This window comes from Camelus dromedarius, chromosome 8, assembly GCF_036321535.1.
Source record: "Camelus dromedarius isolate mCamDro1 chromosome 8, mCamDro1.pat, whole genome shotgun sequence".
NCBI lineage: Eukaryota > Metazoa > Chordata > Mammalia > Artiodactyla > Camelidae > Camelus > Camelus dromedarius.
The window spans coordinates 53,874,626-53,895,032 of NC_087443.1; the positions used below are offsets into that span (position 1 = coordinate 53,874,626).

At 39.2% G+C, this 20,407-nt stretch overlaps 2 protein-coding genes across 6 annotated transcripts in view; one reads left to right on the forward strand and one right to left on the reverse strand.

Moving 5' to 3' along the window:
• PLCE1 (phospholipase C epsilon 1) overlaps positions 1-16,309 on the forward strand; it is a 300,817-nt gene extending 284,508 nt beyond the window's left edge. For all 5 annotated transcript variants that reach the window (XM_031461396.2, XM_064488235.1, XM_031461397.2 and 2 more), the window contains 6 exons: positions 1,285-1,413; positions 2,910-3,119; positions 5,691-5,849; positions 6,602-6,820; positions 12,042-12,254; positions 14,984-16,309. In XM_031461396.2, the coding sequence (XP_031317256.1) occupies positions 1,285-1,413; positions 2,910-3,119; positions 5,691-5,849; positions 6,602-6,820; positions 12,042-12,230 (906 nt within the window). In that variant the 3' untranslated portion in view covers positions 12,231-12,254; positions 14,984-16,309. The remainder of the gene's footprint in view (positions 1-1,284; positions 1,414-2,909; positions 3,120-5,690; positions 5,850-6,601; positions 6,821-12,041; positions 12,255-14,983) is intronic.
• The window catches only part of NOC3L (NOC3 like DNA replication regulator), a 35,870-nt gene continuing 26,823 nt past the window's right edge, over positions 11,361-20,407 (reverse strand). The window contains exon 21 of the mRNA XM_010974308.3: positions 11,361-20,297. Coding sequence (XP_010972610.1) covers positions 20,169-20,297 — 129 coding nt within the window. The 3' untranslated portion in view covers positions 11,361-20,168. The remainder of the gene's footprint in view (positions 20,298-20,407) is intronic.

A 20,407-nucleotide genomic window follows, 5' to 3' on the forward strand; every position in this document is an offset into this window, starting at 1 on the left:
GCTCTCCATTGCTTTCAGGACAGTTTCTGTGTGGACGGGGCAGAGACTCCGGGAAAGTAGAGTGCTTGCGGGTCATTTAAAGGGGCATCTGGTACCCTGCTCTCAGCTCCAGCTGCTCCAAGTAGTGTCACCAGATCTTTTGGTTTTCAAGAGAATCAGAACATCTGGATCTGCATAAATATTGGCAACTGCTTCAATTTTTTAAAAGTACAATGCAGGCTGAGCCATACAATTAAAATGTGTACATTTTATGGTATGGCAGATCCTATCTTAATAAAAATGATTAAATAATAAAAAGACACTGTACAAGTGTAACAGCCAACCTTGCTTCCCCCACACCAAGTAAAGACAAAGTGTATGCTAAACAAAACACAGGCAGCTTTTTCCCCTCCTACAGGTCACAAAACTCATTGAGGTTCCCAGAATGCCCTTAGGCTTTAGGACGCCTCTAACTCTCTGCACACAGACTACACCAATATTTGGGATGTTCTTGTCCCATTCTTTATCTGCTAAGTCACACTGGGCCTTCAAGATTTGGTTCAGATGATACCATTTTCAAGAGGCCCTCTGATTTCCTCCAAATGTGTGTTCCCAAGGAACTTAACATGCTTCTTACAATTGTCCACTTTCTCTTCTAGCTTTTCTGTTCAACTAGGAGCCCTTGAGCCCAGTAATAAGGTCCCATTTTTCCCTGAATCCCCAGGGCCAGGCGTCATGTCTGATTTCACTGTCAGCCCTTCATAAATGATTTTGTATTTTAAATGAAAGAATGTATTTTAACATACAAAATGCTCAAAGAGTTGCAAGTTATACACCTCCCCAACTTTTCCTAACAAATACTTTTTGTATTATAATTTTTTGTGCGTCTAGACAGTGAGCTCCCTAAGGCCAGAATAGTTTATTTATCCTCTTATTCAAAATTCTAGCCCAGTGTCCTGAAGAGAGATGGAACTCAGTAGACACTGTTGAATGTCAGTTCATACGTTAAGGACTAACACATTTCAGATAACAGCAGTCCCTAATTGTGATAGAAAGAGACACTGTTATTTAACATAAATTAATATTTTGGTGGTATGCTACCAGATATTCTTACTAGACTCTTAAGGAATATGCACCATTGCCTCTTCAACCACAAAAAAGATGCATCACGTTGTAAAAGGATGCTTTTTTGCATTTACGTGTCCCTTTACATACTTCTAAGAATTAGCACTTCTGTATTGAATGTAGCATCAGGACAACATGAGAATGAGAGTGAATGAGAAACTATGTGCTCTTTCTTGACAGATGTTTAACACAGAAGAAAGGAAATGTTTGCAGACTCACAGAGTCACAGTGCACGGGGTCCCAGGTCCAGAGCCCTTTACTGTTTTCTCTATAAATGGAGGCACCAAGGCAAAGCAGCTTCTCCAGCAAGTAAGTTCACTGAACTTATGGTTAATAAATAAACTTACGGTTTTCTATTGAGGAGAATCCCTATGAACAGGTTAACACTTGGCTCAACATTTTACAATTGACTTCAACAGCATCAGAGAGAGCTGCTTAAGTGTCAGTTTCATAGATTATCAAACAAGCTACTACCAAGGGATTTTTGGTTTTCTGAATCAGTCAGGTCATGAACTTCAGGGTCTACCCTCACAAAGCCCTGTTGGGGTTTTGGAGACGTTATAAAATGTGAAGGTCTAAAGAAATATTTCCATGGACCAGTCATAAAAAGCAGCACATTACTCTGTCACCCTGCGTAAGTAGTCACTTGGCCATAAAGCAAGACTTGGGAGGGAGGGACACTGGCTCTCTCATGGCAGTGACAGTGTGCTCCTGGAAGCTTCATGCCCTGAATCATCCCTGTGGCGGTAGCCGCCCATACAACACATAGCGCAGTGTCGATTACAGACCAAGGGCTAGGGTGAAGGGAGTAGAGTCTTCCCGAGAATCTTCTGCCCCCACCATCCCTAGTTCATTCTGCTTCTCTGAGGTGGGTGAGACGCAGTGCTCATTCTGGCCATTGCATCATTTGTGGGGCGGGGGCAGGGAGATGCCTGAGGAGAAGGGTATTGGCTTAATCCAAGCCAGATGGTGGCCACCCACTTCAAGTTCAGCCTTTGTCAGTAACCTGTACAATAGTAAAAAATGTGAAAGAATACATCAAGAAGAGTAATTATGACTAGTGTTCACTGAGTTCTCCTAAATGTGCCCGTGCTATGCTTTATAGTCAGTGCCTTAATCACAACACAAAACAAAATTAAGAGGTGGTTACTCTTACAGCTCCTATTGTATAGATGGGGGAACTGAGTTTCCAGAGGGTCAAATATCTTACACAATACTTCACAGCCAGTAAGTATTAAAGGCAAATTGCAGACCCTGATCTGTCTGGCTCCCCAGCCTGGTCTCAACCACTCCGACGGCCAGGGTCAGAGCCAATAAAGAAAACAGGCCTCTAGGCACACTGTCAAGAGTTTATTGAGAGGAGAGTTCCCAGAATCTTAGATCAGATGAGATTAGAAGATGATTGAGTATTTCCAACATGAGAATGGGGTATAATCTTGGTAAAAGCTGGACTAGGTTCTTTGCCCTCAGTCCTGTATTGCAAGATTACAAAGAGGTAGTTCATAGATTGAAAAACCTAAAGTTTTTAATTCAGTAAGAGCTCTCATTCCAACAGTGGGAAAAACAGTTATGCTGTCTGGAGATTATGAATAAATTGTGTCACTGCCCAGAATGAACATAAACAATCCTTTTTGGACATAAGAGAATTCTTAGGTCTTCCAAAGAGATTTCTGCAACACTGCAGGGCAGGTTTCACTTAATTGCACATCAGACCTATCTGAACCCCTTGAAAATAGGCTTGTTTTGAATGACTTTTTGCCCACTCCTCAGAGGTATGCCTGAATTTGCCTGTACTTTTTCTTTAGATTCTGACCATTGATCAAGATACCAAACCTATTGCTACAGACTATTTTTTGATGGAAGAGAAATATTTTATATCTAAAGAAAAAAATGAATGCAGGAAACAACCATTCCAGAGAGCCATTGGTCCAGAAGAAGAGATCATGCAGATTTTAAGCAGCTGGTTCCCCGAAGAGGGATATGTTGGCAGGGTTGTCTTAAAAACCCAGCAGGAAGTAAGTGTGTCCCGGGGCACAGTAACAGCTCGTATGTAACTCCCCACCTCGTCACTGGCCACCTCCCTCAAATTCAGAATTTCTTATAATGGCAACTTGGTTTATATTATTATTCTTAAGTAAATATGGAGAAGTTATCTTACTCTTCTGCGGGTACCCAGAATGTTATGTCTAGGTTACAGAAATTTGGTCTAAAATTCATCCCTTAGGATACAAAGAAGCAAGAACTCAAAGGATACCTTAAGCATGTTGTCAGCGATGGGTCCAGGCTTTTATCTGTATGTGTGAAGACATCGTTGTGAGGGTCGTAGTGCTGTGTAATAGAAGGCCTGGAGGCATTCCATACTTGGGGGTTGGTTGCCTTCCTGTTAGTGCCTGTTAAAGTTTTAGCAGACACTGGCATAGTTGGTAGATCTGGGCTGTAAGTATTTCTATTTAATTTACTCTGTGGAACTAGTAAGATATATAAGCAGTTGGCCCATATATTAAGTCTCCAAGCTGCTGTTTGTGACCTCTGATCTCACCTGCCTGCTTTTTGTAATTTTCCTGTCTCCTGAGCTTTCGAGATCTTCCTATGGTCAATGTGCTTTCCCCTGACAGCTGCTGGCTTTGAAATCAGACAGGCCTGGCTCTGACGCAAACTAGATGGATGACTTTCAACAGCTCATCTTAATTCTGTAAACCTCTGGGCCCTAATTTGTAAAATTGATAATACAAACTACCTTACTTGACTCAAAAAGATTATCATGAGACTTATGCCAGGCATGTACACAGTATGTAGCAAAATGCTTAGCAAACTGTAAAGGGATATGCAGATGAGGGCTATTGTTATGGTCATAGTCTGTGGCTTCCTATGTGGCAAAAACAACTTAAAAAATCACTAAGCTCTGAGTGAGACTCTAAGGAGCTCTCTTTGAAGTAATTCCCAGTGCATGATCACTGGGATATTTTTTGTGGCAACATAACTTTTTTGGTTTTTGTCTTGCTTATTTGTATCCTTGGACACTGAGATTATAAATTATGTCATGTGAATTACCACCCAACCCCACCCTCCAATCGGTTAAATATTACAATCAATGCAATGACATATTGTGCAGAATCTTTAGGAACTGACATGAAATGATAACCACAATCTTCTAAGGAGAAAAAACAAGTTGTAGAACAGTGTATGTACTAGAGTACGATCTCTTTATGTAATACAAATAGACAATAACTCTCTCTCCCTCATCCGTAGTATAATGAATGGGGTCCAGACACTCCAGTTGTGAAAACTGTAGGGACTACGACTGCAAGATTAATGAAATGATTGGGGTGAGCTTATGCGGCCTGTCCTTTCTGGTCCTCCTGGCTAGTTTGGCGCCACCTGGTGACAATTACCCATTTTGACTTTAATATCAGTGGGGACAACTCAGGGTCCCATGGCTGGTTGGAATTTCCAGGACATTGACAGTGATTCTTGGATTCCTTTGGTTAGTTAGCACCATTTCAGTTCCCTGATCTGAGAGGGGGCGGGGAGAATGCTGGGGATCAGAGGGCCTTCCTGCTGAACCCTCACTTCCTGAGATGAGGTTGCCTACTGTTTACCTGCCTCACTTCTCCTTCCTCTCCATCCCTCCCCCTTGTAGGAGATAACTTTACGCTACCCTCATTTGAGAATGGGACTGACAAAGAACAAGAGTCACTTGACAATCACATTATATCTCAATTCACGTAATTCCAGGGTTTCACTGTCTGTATTTATTCACATGCACAAAAATACATTTGTATATCCACAGCAGATGTTTAAAAGATTGTTATCACCTAACACTGGGGTTTTTTGTTTTTTTGGGTTTTTTTGGAGAATGAGATGAGAGAGAGAAAAAAAATGTTGAAAACTGGAAGTTTGCCTTTTTATTGATAAATTTTTGTAATGCTTGAAAAATTTTAATGACACATGTCTGCAGGTATACCTAACTATATATGTAATATACATAATTATGTGTGTAAAAGTAACTGAAAGCCAATCCACCAAAAGCCATCTAATCTGATGACCAAGTTTCATAATTATTGAGAATTTTGTCAATATTTGTTTCAGTACAACTTACGTCCCATCATTGTTTTAGCCTTTCCATTGTGGGTTTTGTTCATCCAGCCTACTTGAATGTCAATCTTGCATGTTTCACATTTCAGACGTCCAGCATTTCTTAAATGCTCATCTGTGTAGGAATGAGTGGGATTTCTCTTAAGTGTAATTTATTGTGCTCTTATTTGGCTTTTAGTAATTGGTAGAGTGGCATATTGTCTTTTTACAAATGTATCTATAGCTGATTTGGACTCAAAATCCACAGCATATAGGAGCAGGTCTACTGGCTTGTTCTGGACCAGATCTTATCAGTGTGTCAACATCAGCAGAAACTAACAGTATTTCTTCCTGTAAGAAGACATGTATATCCTTTTAGAATAGTTTATGAAATATTAACTAGCATATGGAATATAAAGCTAAGACGTTTTCACATTACCAAGATCCACTCAAATTTTTGCTAGATTTTCTTTTCCTTATTCTCCATCATCTTACCATTTACTCATACACAGAACCTGGAAGAGAAAAGCACTGTTCAGGATGACAAGGAGGTGATCTTGAGCTCAGAGGAGGAGAGTTTCTTTGTCCAAGTGCATGACGTGTCTCCAGAGCAACCTCGAACAGTCATCAAAGCACCCCGCGTCAGCACCGCGCAGGACGTCATTCAGCAGGTGACGGCCTCCCCTCCCTCACTTCCATCCTGTCCTTAGTGTGAACTATTGGGACAAATCTGATGTCAGCTCATTTTGTGAACAAAGTTCTAGAACAGTGGGGACCTGAAAAGGGTAAGTGTGCCTCTTGAAGCTGGAAAATACTCATTCCTTCCACAGACACTTGCCTAGTATCTACTGTGAGTCAGGTGCTCTGTGAAGCCTTGATAAAGCTGTAGGAGGTGGCGCTGCAGAGTAGGAATTTCATCATCCCACAGAGGCCTAAGCCAGCACCTCATGACCATGTCTCAGGGATCCTTCCAAGGCCATGCTGGAGGCCTCCTCTGACCTTGCCCCTCCTCCTGGTTATGCTTCTCTGTGTACATGGCTTCAGAGAACTCTGTTTCTTTCTTTAGAAGCCCTGTCATAGTTTTTGTTTATTAAACACTCTTTTGAGAAGTGGTATAGCATAATGGTTACCAGCACAGACTCTAGATCTGCTTGATCTCTGTAAGCTTAATTTTCCTTGTGTGTAAATGGGGAAGGTATACCTAAACCATGGACCATTGTAAAACTAAATGAGGCAATGTGGGAAAGTACACATAAGCTACAGCTGCATACATGTGAAATGAGAAGTGGGATGACGTGATCTGAAGGATCCCCACCATCTCTAAAAGTCTGTGACATTTTTCCACCTTAAAGTCTCTTTTACAGTGAATGCAAGTGTTGGAGATACTGTGTCTTTATTCAGTTGATCATAACTTATCTTTCAGACTTTATGCAAAGCCAAATATTCCTATAGCATCCTGAGCAACCCCAACCCAAGTGACTATGTGCTTTTGGAAGAGGTGGTGAAAGACACAGCCAACAAGAAGTCTTCTACCCCTAAGTCCTCCCAGCGTGTCCTTTTGGATCAGGAGTGCGTGTTTCAAGCCCAAAACAAGTGGAAAGGGGCAGGAAAATTCATCCTTAAGCTAAAGGAACAGGTGCAGGTAAAGTTCAAAGTTACTTTGCTATCTTCACAAATTATTCGATATTCATAACTACACTGTAATCAAATTCAGGAGCTAGTGATATCTAGGAGAAAGTTCCTGAGTCAAGGCAGTTGGCAAGGACCTACTGTATAGCACAGGGAACTATATTCAATTTCTTTTAATAGCATATAATGGAAGGAGAGTGCCAAGATGGCAGAGTAGTGGGACTCACAGCTCGCCCCCTCCCACAAATACATCAAGAATTACATCTGCAGACCCACAGAATCGCACAGAACACCTACTGAACTTTGGCAGAGTGTCTCTCACTTTGAAATATAGGAGGATTCCTCACAAAAACCAGTAGGAGAAAAAAAGAAAGAAAAAGGAAATCAGTGCAGCGCCGGTCCATGGGGAAGGAATGGCAAAGTAAGAAAGGCACCCTCACACTGGGATGCTCCTCTCCAGCCAGAAGGTCAGTGGGGACAGAAGCCAAGCTTCCGAGGCTTGGAGGGGAAAGTGGCAGCTGCTTGGCAGGCAGAACTAAGAGAAACTGGCATGGAGCATCCCTGAGATCCCCCAGCCTTAGACGCGAGCCAGCAGGGACAAGCCGGGACTGGCTGCTGGGGATTGGTGAGGAGCCAGGGTAGAGGGCTATGGCCTGCTGCACAGAGACAGCCTTAGAGGGCACTGGAAGGCAGTGTGAGCTGTGGCTGGGAATATGTGTGAAATAGAGCAGCCTGGGACCCCCATAAAAAAGCACTGCTGCTGGTGCGAGGGGAGGGGAGGGGCACAGTGCAGCCAAGCTGTAGCCACTGTCTCTGCTTGACTCCATTGGTGTGTTCTCACAAGAATAGAGGTGGGGCTTTGTCATAGCCATCACATTGCTGCTGCGAGGCTCCAGGGCAGAGGCAGGGCTGAAAGCTGAATCCATACCCAGGGGCCCTGCAGCTTCAGAGGCGGGAGCCCCACTGGTGCCTTTGGACGTGTGCCTCTGTGACGAACAGGCAGTAAGCAGAGTTCTGGCCCACGGTGGGTACAGATATGGCACTTATAACAGGCCAGCATACTGTACTGTACATGGAGGCAGGGCTGGGGTCTACGCTTAACCCTGTGGTGCGCCACGGATTCAGGTCTATGACTGCATGCTCACTACGGCTGGTCCTTGCACCTGACATTGGCAGATCTGCACTGGTGGTGCTGCAGGTACAGAACCTGGTCGACACCAGGGCAGATGGTTGACATTTCTGTGGCTACATTAGGGACAAGGACAGCATCAACAAAGAGTACCTTGTAAGCCCACATAACAAGTGACAGGCAATACGACAGAGGGCACTGCCTGGTGGACTTCTCCTGTGGAGGTATAAGTAGCAGCTCTTCTTCCCAGCTGAAGTGCTCCAACCCTGCCTACAACACACCATAGCTCAGAAACAGATCTGGAAGCCTCTATTCCAGCCACAGGGGAGCAGACCCAGCCAGCCCATCAGGACTGTGACAACCACAGAACAAAAAAGGAGGGCCCATTCAACAACAACAATCAGGGCAGGCTCTGATCACCACAGCACTAACCACACCCCCAATCAAAGGGAACACATGGAAAAAAGACTGTCAATACAAAGAACAGCCCTCACAAAAAAACTATTAAATAGGCACAGTCTACACAAGGATGCTCCCACTTTAAATTAAAAAAAAAAAAAAAGCAGCCTTTCAAGACCACAGTAGATAACTGATACTCCTAAATCCATAAAGCCAGAGAAATATAAGTAAAATGAAGCAGAGGAACCACTCCCAATTACAAGAACAAGAAAAGTCCCCTGAAAGAATGAGTAAGATAGACCTGAACAGTCTAGACCATGACTTCAAAAAGGGGGTGATAAAAGCACTGAGAGAAATAAGAGACTATGACAGAGATGCAGAATACCATAAAAAGGAAATAGAAACTACAAAGAGGAGCCAATTAAAAATACAACAATGGATGAGGTAAGAGCTGAGACAAAGGCAGTCAAAAGCAGACTAGATAATGCAGAGGAACAAATAAGTGACTTAGAAGATAGGGTAACAGAAATCACCCAATCAGAACAGCAGATAGAAGAGCAAGTAAAAACCAATGAAAGCAGTATAAGGGGCAACGAACACCACAGAAATACAAAAAATCCTAAGAGAATACTATGAACAACTATATGGCAATAAATTGAACAACCTAGAAGAAATGGACAAGTTTCTAGAAACATATAGTCCACCAAAACTGAACCAAGAAGAAATAAATCATTTGAATAGACCTATCACTAGAAGTAAAATAGAATCAACAATAAAAAGCCTCCCTGCAAACAAGGTCTAGGACCAGATGGCTTCACTGGGGAATTCTATCAAACAAACAAAGAGCTCATACTGATCCTTCCCAAACTCTTCCAAAAGGTTGAAGAGGAGGGAATACTCCCAAACTCATTCTATGAAGTCACCATCACCCTGACACCAAAGCAAGACAGAGACACTACTAATAAGGAAAACTATAGGCCAATATCATTGATGAACATAGATGCAAAAATCCTCAACAAAACATTAGCAAACAGAATCCAACGCATAAAAATGATTATACACCATGATCAAGTTGGGTTCATCCCAGGGACACAAGGTTGTTTTAATATACATAAATCAATCAACATGATACACCACATCAACAAGAGAAAGGACAAAATCACATGATCATCTGAATACATGCAGAAAAAATATTTGATAAAATTCATTTATGATAAAAACTCTAACCAAAGTGGGTATAGAGGGAACATATCTCAGCATAAGAGGAAGGGTATAGCTCATTGGTAGAGGGCATGCTTAGTATGCACAAGGTCCTGGGTTCAATCCCTTTTAAAATTGCATCCAAAAAAGTAAAATACTTAGGAATAAATCTGACCAAGGAAGTCAAAACTTAAACACAGAACTACAAAACATTGGCTAACAAAATTAAAGATGACTTAAAGAAATGGAAAGGCATCGCATGTTCTTGGATTGTAAGAATTAATATTGTTAAAATGGCCATACTACCTAAGGCAATCTAAGGTTTAATGCAGTCTCTGTCAAATTACCCAGGACATTTTTCACAGAACTAGAACAAATCATAATAAAATTTATGTGGAATCACAAAAGACCCAGAATTGCCAAAGCAATATTGAAGAAAAAGAATGAACCTGGAGGAATAACCCTCCCAGACTTCAGACAATACTACAAAGCTACCGTAATCAAAACAGCATGGGCTGGCACAAAAACAGACATATGGGTCCATGGAACAGAATAGAGAGCCCAGAAATAAACCCACAGAGTTTTGTTCAATTAATCTTCAACAGAGGAGGCAAGAATATACAGTGGAGTAAAGACAGTCTCTTCAGCAAATGGTGTTGGGAAAACTGGACAGCAGTATGGAAATCACTGAACTTAGAACATTCCCTCACACCATACACAAAAATAAACTCAAAATGGCTTAAAGACTTAAACATAAGACAAGACGCTATAAACCTCTTAGAAGAAAACATAGGCAAAACATTATCTGACATAAACCTTAGCAATGTTCTCCTAGGGCAGTCTACCCAGGCAATAGAAATAAAAGCAAAAATAAACTAATGGGACCTAACTAAACCCATAAGCTTTTGCACAGCAAAGGAAACCATAAGCAAAACAAAAAGACATCCTATGGATTGGGAGAAAGTATTTGCAAAAGATGAGACTGACAGGGGCTTAATTTCCAGAATATATAAACAGCTCATACAACTTAATAATGAAAAAAGAAACAACCCAATCCAAAAATGGGCAGAAGACCTAAACAAGCAATTCTCCAATGAAGACATCCAAATGGCCAGTAGGCATATGAAAAAAATCTCAATATGACTAATTATCAGAGAATGCAAATCAAAACTACAATGAGGTATCACCTCACACCAGTCAGAATGGCCATCATTCAAATAACTCACAGAGAAAAAAATGTGACAATGAGTGTGTATATGTCCATGAATAACTGAAAAATTGTGCTGAACACTGGAATTTGACACAACATTGTAAAATGATTATAAATCAATAAAAAATGTTAAAAAAAAAAAAAAAAGTTCACAAACAATAAATGCTGGAAAGGGTGCAGAGAAAAGGGAACCCTCCTACACTGTTGGTGGGAATGTAATTTGGCATAGCCATTATGGAAAACAGTAAAGTGATTCCTCAAAAAGCTAAAAATAGACTTACCATATGATCTAGCAGTCCCACTCCTGGCCATGTATCCAGAGGGAACTTTAATTCAAATGTTCATAGCAGCACTATTTACAATAGCCAAGATATGGAAACAACCTAAATGTTCATCAACAGATGACTAGATAAAAAGGCTGTGGTATATTTATGGAATACTACTCAGCCATAAAAAAGAATAAAATAATGACATTTGCAGGAATGTGGATGGATCTCCAGATTGTCATTCTATGTGAAGTAAACCAGAAAGAGGAAGAAAACTACCATATGATATCACTAATATGTGGAATCTAAAAAAAAAAAAAGACAAATGAACTTATTTACAAAACAGATATAATAGACTCACAGACATAGAAAAAAATTTTTATGGTTACCAGAAGGGTAGGAGGTGGGAAGGGATAAATTGGGAACTCGAGATTTGCAAATACTAACTACTATATACAAAATAGATAAACAAGTTTATACTGTATAGCACAGAGAACTATAGTCAATATCTTATAGTAACCTATAATGAAAAAATTGTGAAAACAAACATATGTATATATATGTATGACTGAAACATGCTGTACACCAGAAGTTGACACATTGTAAATTGACTATACTTCAATAAAAACATTTTTTAGTAAAAATTAAAAAAAGAAACTTAACAAAAGAATCTGAAAAGAAAATATGTGTACATTTAACTGAATCACTTTGCTGGATGTACATCTGAAACACACATTATAAATCAACTACACTTCAATAAAAAATAAACAAAATAATAAGAATAATAAATTTAAAAAAAATTTTTTAGAAAGGAAAGAAGTCGGAGGCATATTGTTTGGCTCTGTTTTCACTGTGTGAAAAGAAACACATTCCCTCTGTGCTTAAGCAGTCTGGAGATGCGAGTCCCTCGGCCTTTCTTTCCAAAGTTCTCACTAGAGAGAAAAGAGAGGGCTCTTTTCTGGATACAGTGTCATGTGATTGAGGAGCCTGGTTTAACTTAATATCAATGGCAAGTTCTTTTTTTCCACAGGCATCCCGAGAAGACAAAAGAAAAGGCATCTCTTTTGCAAGTGAACTCAAGAAGCTCACCAAGTCAACAAAACAGCCCCGAGGACTCACATCACCTTCTCAGGTCTTGGCCTCAGAAAATGTCCAAAACAAGGAGGAGAAACCTGTGAGCAGCTTGTCCTCTGGTGACGCGATGGACTATCGACAGTGAGCGAGGGTAGCACGTTTCACCCAGGTATATTGAGTCACTGCACAGCTCGGAAATGGGGGTCAGCTTATGCCACTTTTTAAGGCATAGTTTGCAGTACCTTTTAATCTTTTCCAAGAGGAGGATGTCCCCTGAGGCAGGCAGGAATGGTACCCTCCAGGAAAAGGGCTCTGAAGATACACATAACTTCAGCACTTCAATTTTAGATATCCTTATTTTGTAGATGACTAAAGGCCCCAAGAGGGTAACAGACTTGCCCAAACTACAGCTGCTTTAGTTCATGAGACACAGAACTGTCTTAGTTCCTGGTAACTCATGTTAACATTCTTGAAGGACTGCTCTGGGTCATTCAGCTTCTACTCCTTTGGATTTTCAATTTGATGTTCTAATTTAGGTTTGATTTAGCCTCAGCAACTTCAACTTCTGCCTCAATTAAAAAGTAAAAATCTGGCATCCAGGATGTGATGATTAAAAAGAAAGCAAAATGACATAACAGCCTGCAGTAAATCATGCCTTTGGTCACCAACTCACTACTTGGTATTCACATACTGAATGAGTTTCATTCTGTCTTAAACATTTTATATGGAACCTGAATTAAAAAAAAAAAAGCATCTGAAGAGAACAAACCATAGATTTTTCACTCACTGAGTTTCTTAATGAACCCAAGGGAGGATTAAAGCCCTCTTTTCACCTGTTTCATCACAGTTTCAAAAATTAAAATTCACAAGAGACCAAAAGCATGGTAAAGTCATTGTTATACCGTGGAGTTTCATCATCTTGACTTTATCACAAGCAGATATTTCTTATATAAAATTATGGAAGCTCATAATTAAAGAATTCATGGATGCCTCTTGACAGGCCTAAGTTTGCTTTATAACAGCCCCAAAGAAGGCCCTATATATTGAGCCCATGTTTCTACTTTTAAGGAGCAACTCCTAAAACAATTGGTGCCCCATCTGTACTTACAAAGAAAGCTCTTTCAACACAGACAAGGCCAAATACAGGACACCACCTCCTTCAGAACATCTGCACATCCAACTATTCAGGTCAAGAAGAGTCAGGGTTGTTCAGGTTCTCTATGCAGACTTACCAGGAAGAAATCTCGGCACTGTGGCAGCAAACCACATTACATAGCATCAGATAATCGTGAATATGCACAGAATAGTGAAGGCCTGGGCTGTTCAGACTCTCAGAAGGCTCAGCACCCATTTCCTGTTGCAGTACATCTGGTGTCCCATTTATAAAGTTCCAGACTCACTTCCATTTCTGCCCCAGTGTCACTGGGACAGTCAACGCCTTCTCCAAAAGCCAAGTGAGCTTTAGGGCTAAGCACCACGTCAAGCCTCTCCAACTTTTGGAAAAATGACTCACCACAGTAATGGGTCTGTGAGCATGCCCTAAGGACAGTGATCAAAATTTAAAATACTGTTTTCCATAACAAGAACTTAGCATCAGATAAATCATAGGTGTGATAATGTTATACACACCTCTGTATTATAACCTCCGTAATAACAGAGTGAAACCATACTCTGCACATAAGGAGCCTTTAGAGTGCTAGAAGATTAAGTACATAAGAATACAACTCCGCTAGCAATTTGACTTAAAAGTAATATGCTTGCTACGATGAGCATTACTAATTGCTTATATTTTAGGAGAGTAGGGAGAGTGATGATTTAGATGATTGTCTTTGGATTCAATTTTCCTACAGCAGCAGACATTCAGAGTTAGACTCACATCTTTCCTTAAACTTAGGAAAGCTTCTCTTTAAAATAGCCACTGAGGAATCAAAAAAAAAAAAAAAAGACACGATCTTATTTACCAACAGAGACAGACTCACAGACACAGGAAACAAACTTATGGTTTCCAGTGGGGAAAGACAGTGGGGAGGGATGAATTGGGAGTTAGGGATTTGCAGATACTAACTACTATATTTAAACAAGGTCTGACAGTATAGCACAGGGAACTATATTCAGTACCTTGTAATAGCTTATAATAATAAAGAATATGAAAAGGAATATACACACACACACACTTATCACTATGCTAACATCAGAAATTAATACATTGTTAATCAATTATATTTCATAGCCACTGATAAAATAATAAAAATAGCCATTGCTGCATCTAAGGGACTATACATCCCATGTTATTAACTTCACAAAGGGTGTTTCCAAAAAAGAGCACTGTGAATATAAAAGGCCTTTCTGTATATGCTCATAAGAAAACAAGTTTAGTATTTTTACTACTTTCTGAGTGACGTTAGTAGTTCATATTATCTATTCTGAAATATTTGCCTCTAAAGTTTGAAGTTACCCCCTAATAATAATCTAAGAATTTCTAAAGAAGAAATTATTTACCTCTTATCTGAAGTAATATAAGTAACTAGTTGAGAGTTCCACTTTTTTTTAAAAAAGTTGAACAGTTTAATTGTGGTTAAAAAAAAAAAAAAACTTTTCTAAAGAACGTGGTGTTCTGGGGCTGAAATAGCCTTATGTTCCACCTCCCAGGAACATTGCGTTATAACACTGGATTTATAGGAACTAGTCTCTCCCCCAAACCTGGCCGCCAGGGCTGTGGGTTTCTGTTGGCTGAACAACACGAAACCCTTGCTACACTGTGACTGTTTCTGCTCCTTCACTTTTAAGTAGACTAACAAGCCTATGTGTACAACCTTACAGGTGAAGCACTATCGGCAAGAAGTTAAAGTCAGGAACGAACATGGTGGAAACAAATTAATTTCCTTTTTTTTTCACTAGACTTAAAACTGGAAATTGACTTCTGAACTTTCTGACGCCTTCTTCACACTTGACGTGAGGTCCACCTTGAGGTCAAGCAGAATGGCACAGGGCTACCAACCAGTCTCCTGAGGAGTGACACAGGGAGGCCCAGCCTGGTTACCCACGCCAACAGTTGGAAAAACCATCGCTAAGCTTGCAATAATTGACTTAGAACAAAGGTCAGCAAACGTAGTAAAGGGCTAGACAGTAAACATCCTAGGCTTTATGGCTACACAGTCTCTTGCAGCTACTCGGCTCAGCTGCTTCAGAGCGGAAGCGCCGCCCGTCACACACACGTGACTGAGCGGAGCGGTGCTCTAATAAAGCTATTTAGACACTGAAAGCGGAATTTCATATAGTTTTCACGTCATAGTCCTTTTTTTTCCACACAAAAACAGGTGGTAAGCTGGATTTGGCCCCAGGGCCCTAGTTTGCTGACCTGACTTAGAAGTTTTCTAACTGGGAAAAGAGGCACAGAGATCTGAAAACAAGCAAGCTAGTTCAGTCATACATTTCATGGGTGGGAGTTGGAAGCTTTGGGGCATTGCAAATGTAAATATGTCCTGTAAGATTCATTAAAAAGTAATTCAGTTTAGTTTCTATATTGTGTACCATAGTGTACTTTTCTGTAGGATTTTTTTTTTACATGTAGAATGATGCTGGTTTTTTTTAAGTTTATTCCTTATATAGTCACAGACTGTTCCACTTTGGGTTTCCACAAAGTGAATTTAGAATAATGTGTAATTTAATACCTACTGAGTTGTGTCATCTTAAAAAGAAATGTAACCATATTTTTAAAGCAAAAGTAGATTGAGTTGGTGTTTATTTATTTTGCAAGGTTTGTACTGACACTGTACTTGCGTATTTATTATTCATAGCTTTCTTGATATTGCCTATGGATTAGAAGCATCAGTGGCTCTATCTCACTATTTGAAGACAAATCTCCTAAAAAGTAAATGTACGCTCTGAACAGCTGAAATAGGCCAGAATTTCTGTAAACAAGCTTCACTTTCATTATAGTGAAGAGCTATTGCTCCAAGTCAAACTTGCCATTTAATGTAAATTAATTTAAAAGCCTTGCTGTATAAAACTATCATGTAAGTGTAAAGGATTCTTCTTATTCTTGGTATGAGACAAATTACGACTTTTAAAATGAAATGTGTGTTCCTCTAAAGTAAAATCCGAGTTTTATCTATTGACATTAAAATTTAAGACATTTTTCTTCAAATTATAAAACACACCAAAAATCCTAACCTTTGCTTTGAGTTTTTCACCATAAAAATGAATAAAGCATTTGCCAAGGTCTTTGCATACTCTAAGAGAAATGTTAAAAACACATGACATAGCTTTCATGTTGTTGGAAGTTCTTACTGACTCAAAGCCTTAATGCTAGAAGAACTACCATTTGCTTGTCAACACAATTCAGGATATTCCAGTTTGATGTCATTTGTATAGTGCTCCAGGTTCCTTTTTAAATCAACAAACGCAACAACAAATGCACAATGCTGCCTCAGTTTTAAAAATACTCTAGAAACACTTAAGGGAAGCTTCTCAAAGCTAACAGGCATTTTTTCCTCTGGTTGGGCTTACCATATAATAAAAACTAAGTTACTGGTATAACTGGCTAGAGTCAAGATGAGAACTGTGCAGAGTAACCAGATGAAAAGCAAGACTGGTCTCACTAGGTTTATCACTTGGCCTTGACTCTAAGATCTGCCCCGTCCCATCTCACCCCATGGCCCTTACCACAGTTGATTCTGCTACAGCACAAAATCTGAAACTTAAGGTACCTTAACACTGAATAGGAGACGAGGTTTTAGCAGGTGAGTGAAGCCAGTCTACTGCCCAGGTTGTAACCTACCTGGCTGTTCATTCCACTGTGAGGGGAAAGCACATACTCTATTGTATTTGCGTCTTTAGGATTTTAGGAAGGACACACTGCTCAAAGTGTAAAGGGTTTACTCTACTATTACAAATAACCAGCACAATCTGGTGTTTGCCGAAAGTAGGAAATTCTGATTTAGAGCTTCTCTGAACTATACAGCTATGTTAGTACAGCAAATGAAAGAAATGATCCTATTGTTTAGACTGTATCTAAAACAGCCACCCAGACCATACACACTACCACTTCATGTTTCAGACTACTAAACACCTAGGTAGCAAACTTTCATCAGTAAAGTTGATATGGGAAAAAAAAAAATCTAAATATGCAAGCTGCACTTATTACAAGATATTGAGGAAAAACATTTTAAGACGCTTCACTAAAAACAAAAAGGAATGTGAATTCTGTCACTGTTAGGTGGTGCCAACTTTTAAGATGATATCTGGCAAAGAAGGATTACAGTAAGAATCCAGTGTGATATGTGACGCTAGAAAAAACAGATTAAGTTCCTCTCAGTCACCTCAACTGGAATTGGTTGTTTTGCAAACTAATACAAGATTATATAAGGGTGTGAAGGAATCAAGGATCAGTCTGAAGATAAATCTGTAGGAAGTAACAATATTATTTGGGCAGAAAGTGCCTTCTTGAGGGAATGCCTCTTTTCATGTCATGCTTAGCAAGGAAGTTATTTATAAATTCTCGGGTTAGGGGAAATATGGAGTCCAGACTCAACCAAAAGTCCAGGACTAGATGGCTTCACAGGTGAATTCTTCCAAACACTTAGAGAAGAGTTATCACCTACTCTTCTGAAACTGTTCCAAAAAATTGCAGAGGAAGGAACACTTCCAAACTCACTCTGAGGCCATCATCACCCTGACACTAAAACCAGATAAAGATATCACAAAAAAATTACAGGCCAATATCACTAATGAATATAGATGCAAAAATCCTCAACAAAATATTAGCACATCAACTCCAATGATGCACTAAAAGGATCATAAACCATGATCAAGTGAGATTTATCTCAGAGATGCAAGGATTTTTCAGTATCTCCAAATCAACCAATGTGATACACCACATTAACAAATAGAAGAATAAAAACCATCTGATAATCTCAATAGACAGAGAAAAAGCTTTTGATAAAATTCAACATCCATTTATGATGAAAACTCTCCAAAAAGTGGGCAAAGACAGAACATACCTCAACATAATGAAGTCCATATGACAAACCTACAGCTAACATGATACTTAATGGTGAAAAGCTAAAAGCATTTCCTCTAAGATCAGGAACAAGACAAGGATGCCCACGCTCGCCACTTTTATTCAACGTAGTTTTGGAAGTCCTAGTCATAGCAATCAAAGAAGAAAAAGAAATAAAGGGAATCCAAATTGGAAAAGAAGAAGTAAAACTGTCACTGTTTGCAGATGATATGATACTATACATAGAAAACCCTAAAGAAGCAACCAGAAAACTACTAGTGCCTATCAATGAATTTGCTAAAGTTTCAGGATACAAAATTAATGTATAGAAATCAGTTGCATTTCTATACACTCACAACAAAATAGCAGAAAAAGAAATTAAGGAAACAATACCATTTACCAATGCACCAAAAAGAATAAAATAGCAAGGGATAAACCCAAAGAAGCAAAGGACATGTACTCCAAAAACTTGTATAAGACACCAATGAAAGAAACTGAAGAGGACATAAACTGATGGGAAGATATACCATGTTCTTGAATTGGAAGAATCAATATTGTTAAAACAGCCATACTACCCAAGGGAAATACAGATTCAATGCAATCCCAATCAAGTTACCAATGACACTTTTCACAGAGCTGGAACAAAAAATGTTAAACTCTGTATGAAAACACACAAAAGACCCTGGATAGCCAAAACATTCTTGAAGAAGGAGAATGGAGATAGGGGAATCATGATCCCTGACTTCATAGTATACTACAAAGCTACAGTAATCAAAAACAGTATGGTACTGGAACAAAAACAGACAAATAGATCCAAGGAACAGGACAGAAAGTACAGGAAAAAACCCATGCACTTATGGTCAATCTACAACAAGGTAGGCAAGAATATACAATGGAGTCAAAAGACGGTCTCTTCAATAAGTGGTGCAGGGAAGACTGGACAGCCACCTGTAGAAGACTGAAATTGAACATTCTCTTAACACTATATACAAAAACAAATCATGAATAAATTGTTAGCTCAAACCAAAACACTAACCTTAGAAAACACTTTTTCAAACCACATATAATATGCTAAATGATCAACATGCACTATATAAAGCTGATATTCTCTACTTCGCTGGAATGATAAAAGAACTTCCTATTTTCATTTACTTCACAAGAAAAAACTTCAAGCTCTCAACCAAAAGAATAGGCTACTATAGCTCTGAAGAAATAACAAATCTATTCAGTTGGACTGCTGTGCGTTTTTTTAAGATTCTCAGGTCACAAGAATAAAAAGAAGAAAGCCGCTGTGTTACTCAACTATTTACAGAAGAGAATATTTACAACCTGGTCATTAGAACACTTATTTCATAGGTCATTCCTAAAACATGGCAACAGCTATTACATAAAATACTGCTTTTTAATTATATTCATAATAGGCATTTCATCCATACAAAAAGAAAAAAAAAAAAAAAAAAAAGCCCTACACTGGGTACCCTTTATCCTTAAAACAGAATGGTTAAGGTCTCAGACTTGGTTTTTCTACCAGGGAGCAATTCTTCCCCCATCACCCTCCAGAGAGTGTCAGAAAATGCGAAGAGCTTTGAAGAGACTAGAATCCCATTCAAACTTTCTTTGAAAGTAGCCATGATGAACACTCTCTTTTTCAAACAGGCCAAATTATGTTACTTCTAGTAAATCATCCAGTAAGAGCCAATGAACCTGGCTTCCAATTTCAAGCTATTTTTTTCTTTTCTCAAAAATCTTCATAAAAATATATGCATTCAAATTTAGAACATTTCTCACTTCCATCATGGTGCTGCAATAAAAATAGATTAATCTGGTTATAAAGAGTATTTAGTAATAAAAAGTAACTGAATGGTAAAAAGCAATCTCAGGGTCTTGATTTTCCTGTGCACATTTTCAGAATTGGTGCAGAACCCAGTGCCATGCAAACGGTAATTCTTCCTCCTCTGTTCATTTTCTTGGGAAGTTTCCCTTGTATAAAAGGAGAAGATCCCAAATTAACAATCTATCTTTATGTGCATCTGCATACGCACACAAATATACAAGAAAGTCCAATGATTCTTCATTCTTCTACTACCGTAGTGATGTTTCCAAATATTTGGTGAAATCCAGAGGCAACTGAGTAGAAACTTCATTGCAATGTCTTTTGACTAGTTGATTTAAATCTTCATGCAAAAATGAATCCCCCTGTAAAACTTTATCCTAAAAAAATATTAAAAGTATGAGTTAGAAGTTCTTATGCCATAAGCAAAAGCCAAGCTGTGAGCAAAGATAAAAATGACAACAACTGACACCAAACCAATGCATGAAAC